Source organism: Aspergillus pseudonomiae, assembly GCF_009193645.1.
Source record: "Aspergillus pseudonomiae strain CBS 119388 unplaced genomic scaffold BDV37scaffold_138, whole genome shotgun sequence".
NCBI lineage: Eukaryota > Fungi > Ascomycota > Eurotiomycetes > Eurotiales > Aspergillaceae > Aspergillus > Aspergillus pseudonomiae.
The window spans coordinates 18987-32792 of NW_022476130.1; the positions used below are offsets into that span (position 1 = coordinate 18987).

The 13806-nt window shown below is 46.8% G+C and overlaps 5 protein-coding genes across 5 annotated transcripts; 2 read left to right on the top strand and 3 right to left on the bottom strand.

The window, feature by feature from the left end:
• Positions 1-1231: 1231 nt before the first annotated feature.
• On the bottom strand, positions 1232-1596 carry BDV37DRAFT_264684 (uncharacterized protein). The gene has a single exon (XM_032083696.1). The coding sequence runs from the start codon at positions 1563-1565 to the stop codon at positions 1407-1409; it is 159 nt and encodes a 52-aa protein (XP_031935184.1). The 5' UTR covers positions 1566-1596; the 3' UTR covers positions 1232-1406.
• Positions 1597-4487: 2891 nt separating this feature from the next.
• On the top strand, positions 4488-7263 carry BDV37DRAFT_264686 (URC4/urg3 family protein). The gene is made up of 4 exons (XM_032083697.1): positions 4488-5393; positions 5487-5976; positions 6038-6630; positions 6685-7263. Exons 1-4 carry the CDS (start codon positions 5049-5051, stop codon positions 6766-6768), a joined length of 1512 nt encoding a protein of 503 aa, XP_031935185.1. The 5' UTR covers positions 4488-5048; the 3' UTR covers positions 6769-7263.
• A 399-nt stretch (positions 7264-7662) lies between these two features.
• Positions 7663-8876, bottom strand: BDV37DRAFT_264688 (Rag GTPase GTR1). Its single transcript, XM_032083698.1, has one exon. The coding sequence runs from the start codon at positions 8694-8696 to the stop codon at positions 7680-7682; it is 1017 nt and encodes a 338-aa protein (XP_031935186.1). The 5' UTR covers positions 8697-8876; the 3' UTR covers positions 7663-7679.
• Positions 8877-9318: 442 nt separating this feature from the next.
• BDV37DRAFT_289040 (transaldolase) lies at positions 9319-10683 on the bottom strand (the record flags this gene model as incomplete). The annotated part of the gene is made up of 7 exons (XM_032088378.1): positions 9319-9333; positions 9383-9439; positions 9499-9829; positions 9900-10131; positions 10198-10306; positions 10367-10539; positions 10611-10683. The coding sequence occupies 7 exons, from the start codon at positions 10681-10683 to the stop codon at positions 9319-9321; spliced, it is 990 nt and encodes a 329-aa protein (XP_031935187.1).
• Positions 10684-11836: 1153 nt separating this feature from the next.
• On the top strand, positions 11837-12628 carry BDV37DRAFT_289041 (succinate dehydrogenase cytochrome b560 subunit; the record flags this gene model as incomplete). Its single annotated transcript, XM_032088379.1, has 3 exons — positions 11837-11876; positions 11933-12023; positions 12193-12628. 3 exons carry the CDS (start codon positions 11837-11839, stop codon positions 12626-12628), a joined length of 567 nt encoding a protein of 188 aa, XP_031935188.1.
• Positions 12629-13806: the final 1178 nt, after the last annotated feature.

Here is a 13806-nt window from a genome sequence, read left to right on the forward strand (position 1 = left end):
GTTCAACATCCTTTTACCAAACGAACAAACTAGCTGTAGTTACATTGATATCTTTCGCCACCCAGAATATATTTAGGGACGCGAAGGCGCAGCATAGGGAGGGGCTATGAGTGGAGCATATAGGAGTACCAGAGACAAAGATAGCCCTTTGTTACGCCCGACTTGCGTCGAAGGATCTCCTCCTGACTACTGCTACTCTGTAATGTAGAGATAGCAGCTGGTGGGCCATTCGCTTTGCCTTAGCTCACTTTTAGTTCCTTCCTACAGGCTCAGGCACTCCAGTTAATTCATTGTTGCGAGAGTTGCGAGGGAGGTACGGAGTAGATGCAGAAGCATACTAATCCGTTAACACACTGCAAATGCGAAGGTCGTGCGGTTCCCCATCAGGACACAGTAGGGTGCTGGAGTATTTTGAGCTTTCACGAGGAAATTTACGTAACACTGCAATGTTTAACGCCATTAGGGCTGCAAATTAACTGACAATGTCTTAAGAATCATGCGAGTAGCTGTGCTGAAGTAGTAGGTTGTGGTTTGAAAAACCATTCGTACAGCATTTGTGATGAAGGGCTTTATTAATTTAAGCTATATGTGAGATGTACATAGCAAGCTACTCTAACAAACATAATTATTGAGTATATTCAAAGCAGTAGTTAATAAAAGCTGAGTGTTGGTAAAGATACAAGCTAAGTGTTGGTGCTGCTTTTTTCTTTTGTATCCTGTGTAACTCACATTGCTAACATAAGTTCATTGTGCTAGAATCTCAAAGATTAGGATGTCATTTGCCTCCTCGTCTTTGAGTGTGCTCGCCCCTAACAAAATATGATGGTGGAATTGTAAGATTGGGGATTATCTCTAACTGACAAAGCACAACGATATAGCCACAAACCATCAATAATCTATCATTATAGTATATACTACTTGCATGGTATTTAACTGGATTATATGCCAAAACTGCTTTCTGGCTTTCAGGATCATCCATACTACAACCATTGGGACTCGAGAAACAACCTGTGTGTCATCTCCTCTTAGCGGAGCTCTACACCATTAGCGAGCATACTAGACGATGAGGGCCTCATCAACTTGAAGGAGTTCCTTTGGTGGCTAATAGTCTAGAAGTATTCAATACAAGATTATTATCGCTCTTTATGAAGTTCTCGAAGAGCTCGTGCGCAAATCGATTAAATAGACACAGTGTACATCACGTCAACACTATACATTGACACGCATGGTACGTGACTCCGCATCACGAGTCGTAGGGCAAGACGAAGTCGTCGAACCTTATCCGAAGTTGCTTTCATCTCGTGTTGGCCCATTTCTTCATTAGAGCGCCAGAAAAAGGCATAACGACACTTGTAATTCCTTGGCCAATATAAAGAAACATGTGTGAGGATAGCATAATAACCTTCTTATAATTGTCCAGTCGACCATTGTTTTTGGTTCGGGATCAGTCCCTGAAGGCACTCAACAAACTGCACGGTGGTGATGTAGACATGGAGAACTCCAAGGCTTAAGGATGAGAGGGGAACCAGCGATATCAACAAGGTCAAGTAAAGGTAATGAACCATACGCGCTATACTGTGAATATGCTTGGTATCTGATACGGACCCTACAAGCTATGAGGATGGCTCAGCCCCGGCCAATAGAAAGATTATACTGTGTAAATTAGACCCGTGGACGGTTGGGATGGGTAACAGATAGATTACTAGCCCGCCTTAGGGTCATTAAGACAGACCCGACCAATCAACGCCAGCAGATCATGTGCATGTCATGTGACTAATAACGGCTGGCCCAGGATTACCAGATAATTTGCCAGCTGGCTCAACGATCCAATACAGCCTGGAACGGAACCCGGCTTGCTACGGTTCCTCCGCACTCAATCTGTGACTTGTATCGAGAAGCTACTAGAAAGGGTTGCGTCCGGGAAATATTCTCCGAGATTTCTTCGATATTTATCTTTTGGGTTTTTAGTTTCCCTGGAACCCTGTCAATATTAACACCTACCGACTTCCCCAATTGGCAAGCAGGTTAAGTTTTCTGAGATCATACATATACTCTATCTGCACCTGTCAAGATTCATCCATAGAGTTGATGCATCCAAAATCCTTTGATGCATGACCATTCGAACTTAGCAGTTCGCATATTGCTTTTTACAGGAAGGGACACTTTTCGGCCCCCCCCTCCTTCCTTCGAGTAGACGATCACGCCACTAGTACCCGGTATAGAATATACTACTACTGCATGTAAGAATGGCAGGTACTGGGATATGTATATCAGTAGTAGGGTAGTATCTGGGACTATCTAGATCAAACTGAGGACACCTTCCGGCGTCCCCGCTAAGATGTCCAACGCTGGCGGCGGAGTTTCGGGGGAACTGAGCCGCGGGCGCGGAAAGAGAGTTCCAGGACAGAGTTTAAAACTCAAGGTTGGAAACTCCCGACGTATCCCCTGGGCCGCAAAGGAAAGTTAAGCCGTGAAACCGGCAGTATGGCCGGGGACCAATGTCATCGCATTGGCGTTGAGCTGGCTGACGTCTAATATGAATTGCTAGCTAACCCTAAATGAGGGGTAGGATAATGGTATTATGGTATACCTAAGTACTCACCTAGGGCCCAGAGCTCCATGAGCAGATGTAACAGACATCTTGTGATAAAAGGGTGGCGACACTGTCTGAGTCATTGACCAGCACTGGAGTCAATCCCCACATATGCTTGTTCGGGAGGTTGCTGTAGTATGGAGTCAAGTTTCTGACAAGGCAACAAGTTCCAGTATCTATGAGAACTTGGGAGCAATCATACAATACTCGCTTACGGTGGGGCTACTGCACGGTACAGTATTTTCCTCGGGCTGTGGTGGGTGCTTCCTATGAGCACCCAAGTTGCCCCCAAAGTTCCTAGATTATATCTAACTTTTTAAAATTTCTGTTAGTTAGCTAGGGCGTCCATGAAGAAAAGGTGACTAAGAGTACGTTGTAACTATGGAGTGCAGGGTTTTGTGCCAAGGTCTCAAACAAGAAGGTTCCAAATCAATACCTGGTCACACATGGGAATCTGTAGTACAGTACCAGAGACATTTCGATTGTGGTCGATCCAGACATCGGTACTTGGTGAAGTTCTTTTGAAGTGGTGGATTTGTCCTCATTGTCTGATCATAATAGCTTTGTTAGGTTTATTCATTGTCATGTGAAAAGACGAGTGCCGTGACCCAGAAGTATAGTGGATATTTTATCCTGTATGTACCTTACTACTATCAACACCCTGTGGAAGATGAGTGGACTCCAGGCTACTGCTTTAAATACAATATCGGGCATACCATAGAGATAGTATCATTACCATATCTATCTGAAAAGCAGGGGCCAATAGAGAGAGTACGTGTGTTCGGGAAGTTCCTTGTGCCTTGCAGACGATAACCTATCGTAAAATGGACAGGGGCCAAATGAGGGGAATGGTTCTTTTGGCTCGAGAACCAGTCCGAGATTAGGTGATTGTGGACGGTATTAGATGATCCACAGCCGTTTGGGAATCGAAGAGGGGGTGGGATCATTGCTCTCCTCCGGACACATATGTGGTTTTTAATGTACGGAGGAAATGACGGTGCGGACATGGCCCAGCGAGGAATCTAGATCCGCATGCCTGGGAATGGCGAAGGACCCGAAATGGCTCTGTGCGCGAGTTTGGTACACTGTCCGTGCTCCCATCTAAGTATGAGGGGCTCTCCTTTTTTTTTTCCCACAATCTCCTCACTTTTTCTTAGTATTTCTAAATTTTTCTTAAACATTTCTTTGGGACATCGATCTCGGCCCCGGGAGGGGGACTCCATATTAATAATAGCATTCCATCAATAACTTAACTAATAGTAATAGTAATAATAAGACCCAGAAAAATATAAACGACAGCCAATCATTGGCACCCAATGCAGGGTAATCAATGGATTCGATGTATTGTGGGATGGTAATTTTTGTTTTCTTACCATACTACTACATGCATCACTCACTGCTTAAGATATTATCCATATAGGTCTATTGCACCGACCAGGCTCCGTTTCAGCATAGTACTTACATATATCTCATGCATACCTCATCCTACTGGTGAGAAAGGTCTTACGCATGAGCAATCAGGCTAAATTCCATACTCAGGACTGACAGGAGCTCTTACTGGATTCAGTATGCCGTGAACAGCGAACCGACAGAACACGGTACAGGCAGGATATTAGTCAATTTAGGTAAATAGTAATAAGAACTTCGGCCCTGTGGCCTGCGGGGCAAAAGGGAAATTTTCTTGACGATGATTGTTTTCTGCCCCTAAACTTCCTCACTAAATCACTAACTAATTAATTAGATTAAAGACCGACCATGGTAACAAGTACAATAGTCTTATACATATCAACGCTAAATCGGCCGTGCTAGTGCGACCATCTGCCAGACTGGAAGCGCTCTCCAAAGCTCCCCACCTTCCGACTCCGAGGCTCGACTAGACTGAAAGTTATACATAGTACGCCCTGGACAACCTCCTTTTCGTTCCAATAATGTCCTGGAAATTTGGGTCCCTATTACTCGAACCTTTCCTGACCCATCTCGCCTGCCGACCCGCCCCGTATTTTATTCTTGTGCTTGTTCTTTAGTCCTATTTGGCCTTTTTTATACCCGTGAGAAAATTACTCCAAATTCAAAAAAAAAAAAAAGGGAAAAAAAAAAAAATCCCAGCAACCTAAAAAAAAATTCATTAGCAAAAACTAAACGAGCTCAACACCAGTCCAAATCGGCAGTTCTTCTCTTCTTTCCAACCTTCCCGAAGCCGTCGCAGATCATTATTCCTCTGTTTATGCGTTTTCCCCCTTCTGGGTGACCTTCTTTGTCCGGTTCTCTCCCGGCTCCCAGTAGTCGTGAATCACCTACTGGTGTAACTCCTGTTCGCTTCCCCTCTCAACCTCTCTCACACCACTCTTGCTCAGTGTCACCCAAAGGCCATTCTTCTTTCTCCCTCCTCGCCACTTTCTGGACCCTCCCTGCGTCCTCTCCGCCCCCCCCTTTCACACGAAATCCCCGTTTCATCATGGGTCTTTTCAAGCGCAAGGACTCCAAAAACTCGATCCATACCGAGAGGGATGAACAAGAATCCTTTGTGTCAGCTAACAGCGCTCGTACATCCAATGCCTCATTGAAATCTCCTGGTTTCAAGGGAAGTGGCAGTGGCTTGCCCGCTTCCATCCCGGAAATTTCGATTGCCAAACCGCCCGACCCAGCCTTGGACCCTGCAGCTTACCTGCGAAGCATACATGCTGTTCGAGAGCGTTCTAGATTTGTCTTTGGGAAGGCGAAAAGAAACAAGCTTAACCATTTCGATGTTGATATGAGCAAGTTCGAAGCCACCGCGTCCTACATTGTGTCCATCATCAAGGTGAGCAAAACCAACTATACATAACCGCCCTCCCCTCCTCTGGCCACAATGTGATGTTCTCGATTTGACTAACTGTCTGAATTGCACGTGAAGAGAGATTATGCTCCAGACTATGATTCGATTCCTCCCCATGGTCGCTGGCAGCACTTCGATGTTGGTGGCCGACCCCGCATCAATCAGCTGCTACAGTCCTGGCCTAGCACAATCGATGCGCAAGAACGAACTCGGCGATTAATCGACCTCTTCGTAGTTTCCGTCCTTTTGGACGCTGGTGCTGGAACTAGATGGTCTTACAAATCGAAGGAATCTGGCAAGTTCTTCTCGCGGAGCGAGGGGCTGGCTGTTGCTACACTTGAGATGTTCAAGAGCGGACTTTTCAGTAGTGACCCTACCGAGCCATGCCAGGTGGATGGCGCCGGCTTGAAAAAGATTACGGTGGAACTGCTGGCGAAGGGCATGCAACACTCGGAGAACAACCCATTGGCAGGTATCGAAGGTCGTGCGGGACTCTTGATTCGACTCTCCGAGGCATTGAATAATCAGGATTTCTTCGGGGTGGATGCTAGGCCAGGGAACATGCTTGGTAAGTGACCAACTGGCTGGCATACTTGATTGGATGGCCTGCTAACGAAGGTCTCCTTCAGACTATCTTCTCTCACACCCCTCGACACAAGCTTCATCGGTCCCTATCATTCCTATTACAACGCTATGGTCCGTCCTTATGGACGGTTTGACGCCAATTTGGCCGCCTTCCAGAACACAAATCGATGGCCTGTCAATCGGAGATGCTTGGCCATGCTCTGACTTACCCCCATCCCCTCCCGCGCAACCTTGGGAGACTATTGTCCCATTCCACAAACTCACACAGTGGCTATGCTATTCCATCATGGTTCCGATGTCGAAACTGATGAAGATTCATTTTGCCGGCAGCGAGCTCCTAACCGGTCTTCCCGAGTATCGCAATGGCGGCCTGTTGATCGATATGGGTTTGTTGACTCTCAAGGAGGCTGATTGTGAACGGGGCATTGCTGCATTTAAAGAGAATGCGCAGATCAAGGGTCAACCAAATATGGAAGTTGTTCCTCTTTTCTCTACCGACGATGATGTAGTCGTGGAATGGCGCGCCGTCACAGTTGGGTTTTTGGACGAGCTGCTCGTGGCGGTAAACTCTCAGCTAGGGTTGGTTGGAGAGGACCAGTTAACCCTTGCACAAATGCTCGAAGCTGGATCATGGAAGGTAAGTCTTATTCGTTTTCTCCAACCCTATTGCACTTTGCTGATGGATTCTTAGGGCGGCCGGGAGATTGCCGAGGTATCGAGGCCAAACACTAAGGAACCACCGATTATGATACGCTCCGATGGTACTGTTTTCTAATGTTTAGCATACCCTGTCGATTCGTGATACCTGACTCCGCCAGCTATACCTGTTTATGGGTGGCGGAAGTCCTTACGACCTTTTAATGACCATATGCTTATGTCTTCCGTTCTTTCCACTTCACTCCATCGACATATTTGCGAAAGGAGCTATATCTTCTGCTGTAGAGCTACTATTTGGGATGGTGATACATTCTTGTACATTTCTTTTTGGGGGGGATGTCTCTAAAAGCATTGACGACCTCGGGACTGGCGACAGATTTACGTACTGCCTGTGAGCTGTGATCTGACGCCACCCGTTATCTAATATTACGCGCTCCCTGATATTCAAGGAAGCGATACGGCCTTTTAGTCTGTGTGGCCTTGTTCTAACATGTCAATCCAAGCAATTGACTTTCTGGATCTTAAAGGTGGAATCGCCTCGAAGGCGATATTTTTGGGGATAGTAGTGTAGTCAGTCTACAAACAATAGTGTAGTATAATGAAATTCATTATAGCCCGGAGCTAGAGGCTCATGCTAGCCATGGATACTTTAACCTTATCTGAAAGCCTTACGCCTCAACACTAATGTCAACTGCGCTAGTTTTCCAGTACACTGGTACGGTGAAAAGGTAAAATAAACATCTGGACGCCCTGGCTCCTTTCCGAAAGAGGAAGGAAGGGGCATGTACCTAAGGTAACCGTGGACCAAGGACCTATTAAACAGACTCCTATCTCAATTTCGGCCTTTACCTAGCAGTAGTAAAGGTAATAGGAATAATATGACATGTTCATGCTTGGGTATCTAACACAATAAAGAGCTTGACGATATTCTGACAATTTTTGCCTTCCTTTCCCCCGCCCTGTCGCTTTTCTTTGCTTTTCTTTCTTTAATTTTTTTTTTGGTTTTCGTTTGGTTGGGTGATACTACAGTTAACCATTTGCATGAGAATTGTTGGCTAATTCACCGTCCGGGGATTCTGGCGCAGGAAGCGGGAATCCATCCCCGTGACCCATCGCTGCTGCTTTTGAGAATCCCTCCCTGGCCAACATTGTATTCAGTACAGCGCAGTTATATGCTGCTTCACCCGGCGGGACGACAAGGAAGATATATGTGTTATCGGTGAACCGACCCAAAAAGACATTGAACTGGGGCGTCTTGGTATGCATGACGACGAATCCGGCTGAAGCGGGCGTGGTATGGGTATTTCGGGCCGCACAATGCTTGAACGCTTTCATTATATTGGAGAGTCGCTCGTGGCGATCATAGATCGGGTTGAGGTCGCCTATTTCCGAGGCGACGGAGGTGACGGTTAGGAAAGTCGAGCGCTCGAAGAGGATAACTTCCTCGGCATCGATACGCTTGGCGAAGGCGTGTAGGAAGCGCTCGATGACGCTGAGATTGGGAATGAGACGGTGGACGATGCCGGCCCAGGCCTTGTAGAGCGATTGGTCCCAAATGCTGCTGCCGAAGGTGTCGATGGAGAAATTGTCCGAGCGGCTGCGGATGAGGGCGGAGCGTTCTTCATAGATACGTTGGCGGTGCTCAGCTTGGATGAGATCAAGCTTGTGGACGAGACAGAAGACGTAAGCGTTCGGGCTGTACTCTTTCAAGGCGCCAATGATCGCGTGGTATGTGTCGAGGTCTCGTTCTACCTCACGGGACTCGATGTCAAAGACGTAGATCAGGACCGCGACGTCCGAGAAGATGTTCCCCCGTTGCGAGGCGAGATATGTCTCCATGAAGGCGTCTTGACCTCCGCAGTCCCACAGGTTCAGGGTCAGGTTCCCCATAAACTTGACATGGCTGTGTTCCACGTCAATTGTGGCGCCTAGCCGGCGGACATCTTTGGCAACGTAGTTGCTGAAAATAATTGATCTCATGGAGGATTTTCCCGAGCCACTCTTCCCCATTAACAGCACCTTTCTCTTCTTCTTTCGGACGTCCATGGTTGCTGGTTGTTGGGGTCGTTCCGGAGGTTGACTGTACCCCGCAGAGTGCGGGTAGTGGTTCTTTTAGTTCAATGGGGGAAACGGGGGCGTGGTGGCTTGGTTTCGGGCATCGGTTGTGTTCTTTGTTGGATCAATTGCTGGCGTTTGAGCTAAGGCGGTGTTATATGCACTTTGCTCTAGTGCTGGATGAGCACTTGACAAGCCCCAGCCTCATCGTTGCATGATGAGGGGAAACGATGATCCGGGATGTCACGTGTAGATCACGGGCCTTCGAGTGAGGTAACCAGTGAATACATCATTCACTGCTATACCATCGGTTGGATAAAACTGAATTGTTGACTGCAGACTTATTTATTATAGATCTACTTCGAGTGTGAAAAAAATAAGCAATAGAAACTACAGCGTGTTACGACGACACTGCTAGAGGAATGTTTGGGGAATTGGGCGTAAAACTAACTATATATTGTTTCACTGGTGATTCTAGATATCATTGGCTCTAATCTACCCACCAACATTTTAAGCATTTGATGTAATCATCAAGTTTGCAAAGATGATAGACTTAATATAAAGTGGGGATTGACTGCAAGTTATGATAAAGTGTTCATTAACTAGTTCTCATTTACTCATCGTTATACTGACCGTTCATTCAGCTAGCCGAGCCATCCCCATAGTACACCTCATACCACAGACTTCATAAGTTGAACGAGCTTGTCTTGCATATCACAGAATATATTCACAGCCTGTATATGCCAGTTAGTTAATATAAATGGCTTGAAAACCGATAGCCCAATCCACGTACCTGAGTAAGCTTTTCCTCACTTGCCCCATGGAGGTCTCTAGTGAAAGCAAGACGATATGCCGATTCATCATTGACGAACGACACAGATGACAAAGGAAGTGCCACAGAAGCTTCACTGTCGAATAGAGACTGGATCTGAGGCGCAGAACCTGGCTGCGAAAGCTGCTGCAAGAGATTCGGTGCAATAGTGATATGATCTACACCGGCCATCGCAAATATCTCATCCGTCGAGGTTAAACTGGCCGGCAGGACCTGTGTTTTAGCATTGATCGATTTGTAGTAATTCTGGATGGCGACACAGAGAGGTAGTAGCTTGTTCGGATCCGTGAAGCTGAGTGAAAACGTCAGTGGTAAAATTCTTTTACTATGCTTTTGAAAGGCTTCCCGGGCCTGCAACTCACCCTGGCTCGAAGTGGACCTTGAGTTGATTGACATAGGGTGCAATATATGTGCAGCCAACTTCCGCAGCGAGCACCGCCTGCGTTAGGGTAAAGAGAGTGGTGGCGAGCGTGCGTACGCCAGCTTGTTCAAGGGTCCGACAAGCTACCATACCCTCCCATGTACTTGGGATTTTGATACAGATGCGCGACTGCTCGAAACCTGGCTGTAAATACTGGAAAAGTTGAATGATTCCTGGGAGAAGGCGAGCGCCAACCTATTAGAGAAGATATGTCGTTGCAAAAGTAGATAATATCTTACTAAGAGCGTTGACAGTGGTCTTCTCGACCGAGTAAGAATAGTAAGGGTTTGTCTGGATATGGACATGGCCACTGATATGAGGGGTAATTTTCAAGGCCAGTTTCACCATCTATACCCTTCGTTAGCCCTACTGGAGTATTCGCACTGGTTTAATCATATGATAGAATACCGCTATCTCTACAGCTAGCTCCTCCAAGGAAAGGCCCGGAAACCGAGATAGGAGATTCCTTGCCTCTCCAACAGAGGAGATGATCAATGCCTTATGCTCGGGTTTGGAAAGTTCTCCGTAAGCGATGGCTTGGTTGGAAGTACAGTCTTGAAATGGACCTAGAGTTCTGGCAACTAACGGACTATCAATACAAAGTTCGATACGTGCCACTCAGGAACCTTTACATAGTACGTGGAGCAAGTACCTTCTTCATCCATGGTATCACAGTCAACAATAGTTCTCGTACGAAGGGCATCCAAGCCTGTTTGAGCAGCCATATTGATAGTTCGATCTATACTGACGATAATTGGCAGAAAGACAATACAGGTGATGGGTAGAGGGCTTGATGGACCGTATAAGATGATTATGATGAGAGACGAGATGGAAATGGCATGAGTGGATGATACACCCAGTCAAGTGAACAATGAAAGCTTGATAACCCCAATTCCCCTCATTCTTCACCTCCACATCCTCTCTGCTAATTAGCCTAATACGTCACTCGGGTAGTAGTAAATCAGCCGTCAATCGGCCCGATTTCGAATAACTTCTCCCCGATCATTATTTAGCGAGCTGTGGAGCCCAGTCCTCTACCTAGCTTCAAGAGACGGGGAACCCCCTTTGCGCATCAAAGCCACCGAGGCGCGCCCCATTGCCGGTGTTGACAGGTAAAGCTGTCTGACTGCTTTGTCTATAGCTAGCAGACAACGTAGTATTAAGAGCGGAAGTGTATTCGCAGTCTCGCACTGGCCACTACGGATTTTCAGTGATCGCTGCCTTCAGTATACTCTGCACGCACATGCAAATTCACGCAGGTCTGACATGGCAAACTTCGCAGAGAAAATGTCTAGTAGTGGTGTTCTGGCAATTTACTTGGATTACTTGCCCGTCCTACGCGCTTGCTTTGTCGTGACCTGCTCATTGATATACTTAAGATGATATGTAACCCTGATATGAAACCCGTCCATCTCATGGAAAGAGAAGAATGGGCGATTAACGACGGGACAGAACTCCTTCTCAGGATCTTGTAAACCTCGGCGGTCGCGACAGAATGCCGAAACCAGTGAGGCTTGCTTAGCACGTCAACATCATCCCATGTAATTGTGGTAGACAACGTGGGCTGAGACCCTTGGGAGAAGAAAAGAAGAAAGGAAGAAAGAGAGAAAAAAACACACTTGAGAGAAAACCCGGAATCGGTAAGCGGAGGTGGAATGGAAGAAGAATCTTCCGGGTAGTAATCCAGCCCTTCTGATTCGCTGATTCTTCGAAACAGCCGTGAGTCCCGTGACTGGAACCTAAGCCCGAGGTTGTCCGTCCCGTGATTCCGAAGCGTTACGAGAGTCGGGAGTTCGAGGCGTCTTTCTTCCTGGACGACGACGGCTACTTGTCTGGATTATCAGCTCTGCACCGTTGAACGGGTCCCTAAAACACATCATGATTTCTCAGAAGGTTGCTCAGCAATCGCTGCGGCGGCGTATGTGCCCCTTTGGATACTTTATGTTCAAATTGAGTAGCACTAATTTGTTGCAGTTGCCGTCCAGCAGCCCTATGCCATGCGCTGGTCTTTGATGAACTCCGCAACCCCCGCTGCTGTCGCTATGGGACGTTTTATGCAGACCAGGTGAGTAGTATATTTTTCTTGGTTTACCTCTGCCACTTTTGCGACAGTCTCTTCTTTAGAGGGTTCGCATGGATCGCTACGTCATGGGAATCCAATTTTACCAGGCGTTCGAATAACGATGCATATGTACGGCCATCAATGGTATATAGATGCTAATTTAGACAACCAGGCAAGCTGCCACTACCTCGAACACCTCTGACCCCACCAAAATCCTTGCGCAGCAGCGTCTGAACCGTCCCGTTTCCCCTCACCTTTCCATCTACCGCCCCCAGATCACTTGGATCGGCAGTAGTTTCCACCGTATTACCGGATTCGCCCTTTCTGGCTCTCTGTATCTTTACGCGACTGCATACCTTGCCTCGCCCTTGCTCGGCTGGCATCTGGAGTCGGCCTCCGTGGCCGCTGCTTTCGCTGCCCTCCCCATTGTTGCCAAGGTCCTTCTCAAGGGTGTTATGGCTCTTCCATTCACCTACCACTGCTTTAACGGAGTGCGTCACTTGGTCTGGGATCTTGGTAGGGGAATTACCAACCAGCAGGTCATCAAGTCTGGTTGGACTGTTGTGGGCCTGAGCGTGCTCAGCGCCCTTGCTCTCGCTTTCCTGTGATTTTCTTGTGTCATACCTATTAAGCTGATCTTGTTTCACTAAAACTGTTTTCTATGCATTATATCTTATCCCGGTCAATTCAAACTGATTTTTGAATTTCATGATTTTTCCTTTTCAGACATCCATGGTTCTAGGCTTGGGGACGTAGATCACCTAAAGATCGCAGGCACGAAAGGGTGAACAACAAACAGAGACGGAATATTTTAGGAGAGCCAGCGTTGTATTTTCAATGCCGTGTCCCAGTTTTCCATGTTGAAGGATTTCTAATGTTCTATCGCAGCGCATCTAACATGGATGTAGATAAGACTTGTGTGTGAATTATAAGTTTGGCATATGGCTAAGCTTGTTTTCCTTCTAATTTATGGTTATTGGTTCCGCTTTTCAGACAGCGTTGTACATTGTTCAATGCAAGGCTCTTTCCATATCACGAGGTATGTCCCGCTACTTCCTTGCTTGTCCGCCAGAACATATACATTCTTTCTCATGAAACACCATCTGGCATTATCATTGTACAGGTGCTTTCTAAAACTCTTTGGTACTCTACACCACAATCGTCAGCGTTTCGAACATTAGGGTTGTTATTAGATCTGCAATGGACGGCCTTATGCGTGCTGTCTTCTAAGACACGACCAGTCCCGCCCATGAAAGAAGCATTTCAGAGACTCACCCACTGCGTCAATTCATGTTAAGAATGATATTATTGCCCGAGAAACAAGGCTCCGAATCATGCAGGGCTCGGTGGCGGGTTAGGTGGATAAGGTGGTGGTGAAGGTGGATCTTGGACAGAGAAATCACTCAGTGTGATATCGATAATACTCTTGAGACACTGTTCCGACTGCTTATATCTCAAAAAGAAGTTGAAACTAATGTCGGTGTCCTGGCATGCCATGTTAAATGAGGTAGCCGACATTATCAGCACAAGTTGTTTATCAACTAGCTCGAGATGCTCAAGAGATATGAGAAGATAAAGAAGCCCGCTGCCGTATGAGAAGCCAAAGTGTCTTCGCTCCTTTCAAAAGAGTTCTAGTAAAGTAAGTATTCGAATGCTTCGACGTCCGTTTTCTAAACCGTAAAACGATTTCTCCCAATACCTGGCTACCACTCACCGTTTAATAGCCCCAGCTCATCAGGCCAATTTCCGACTGGCGGCTTCTTCTAAGAAAATTGTACACCGCCAT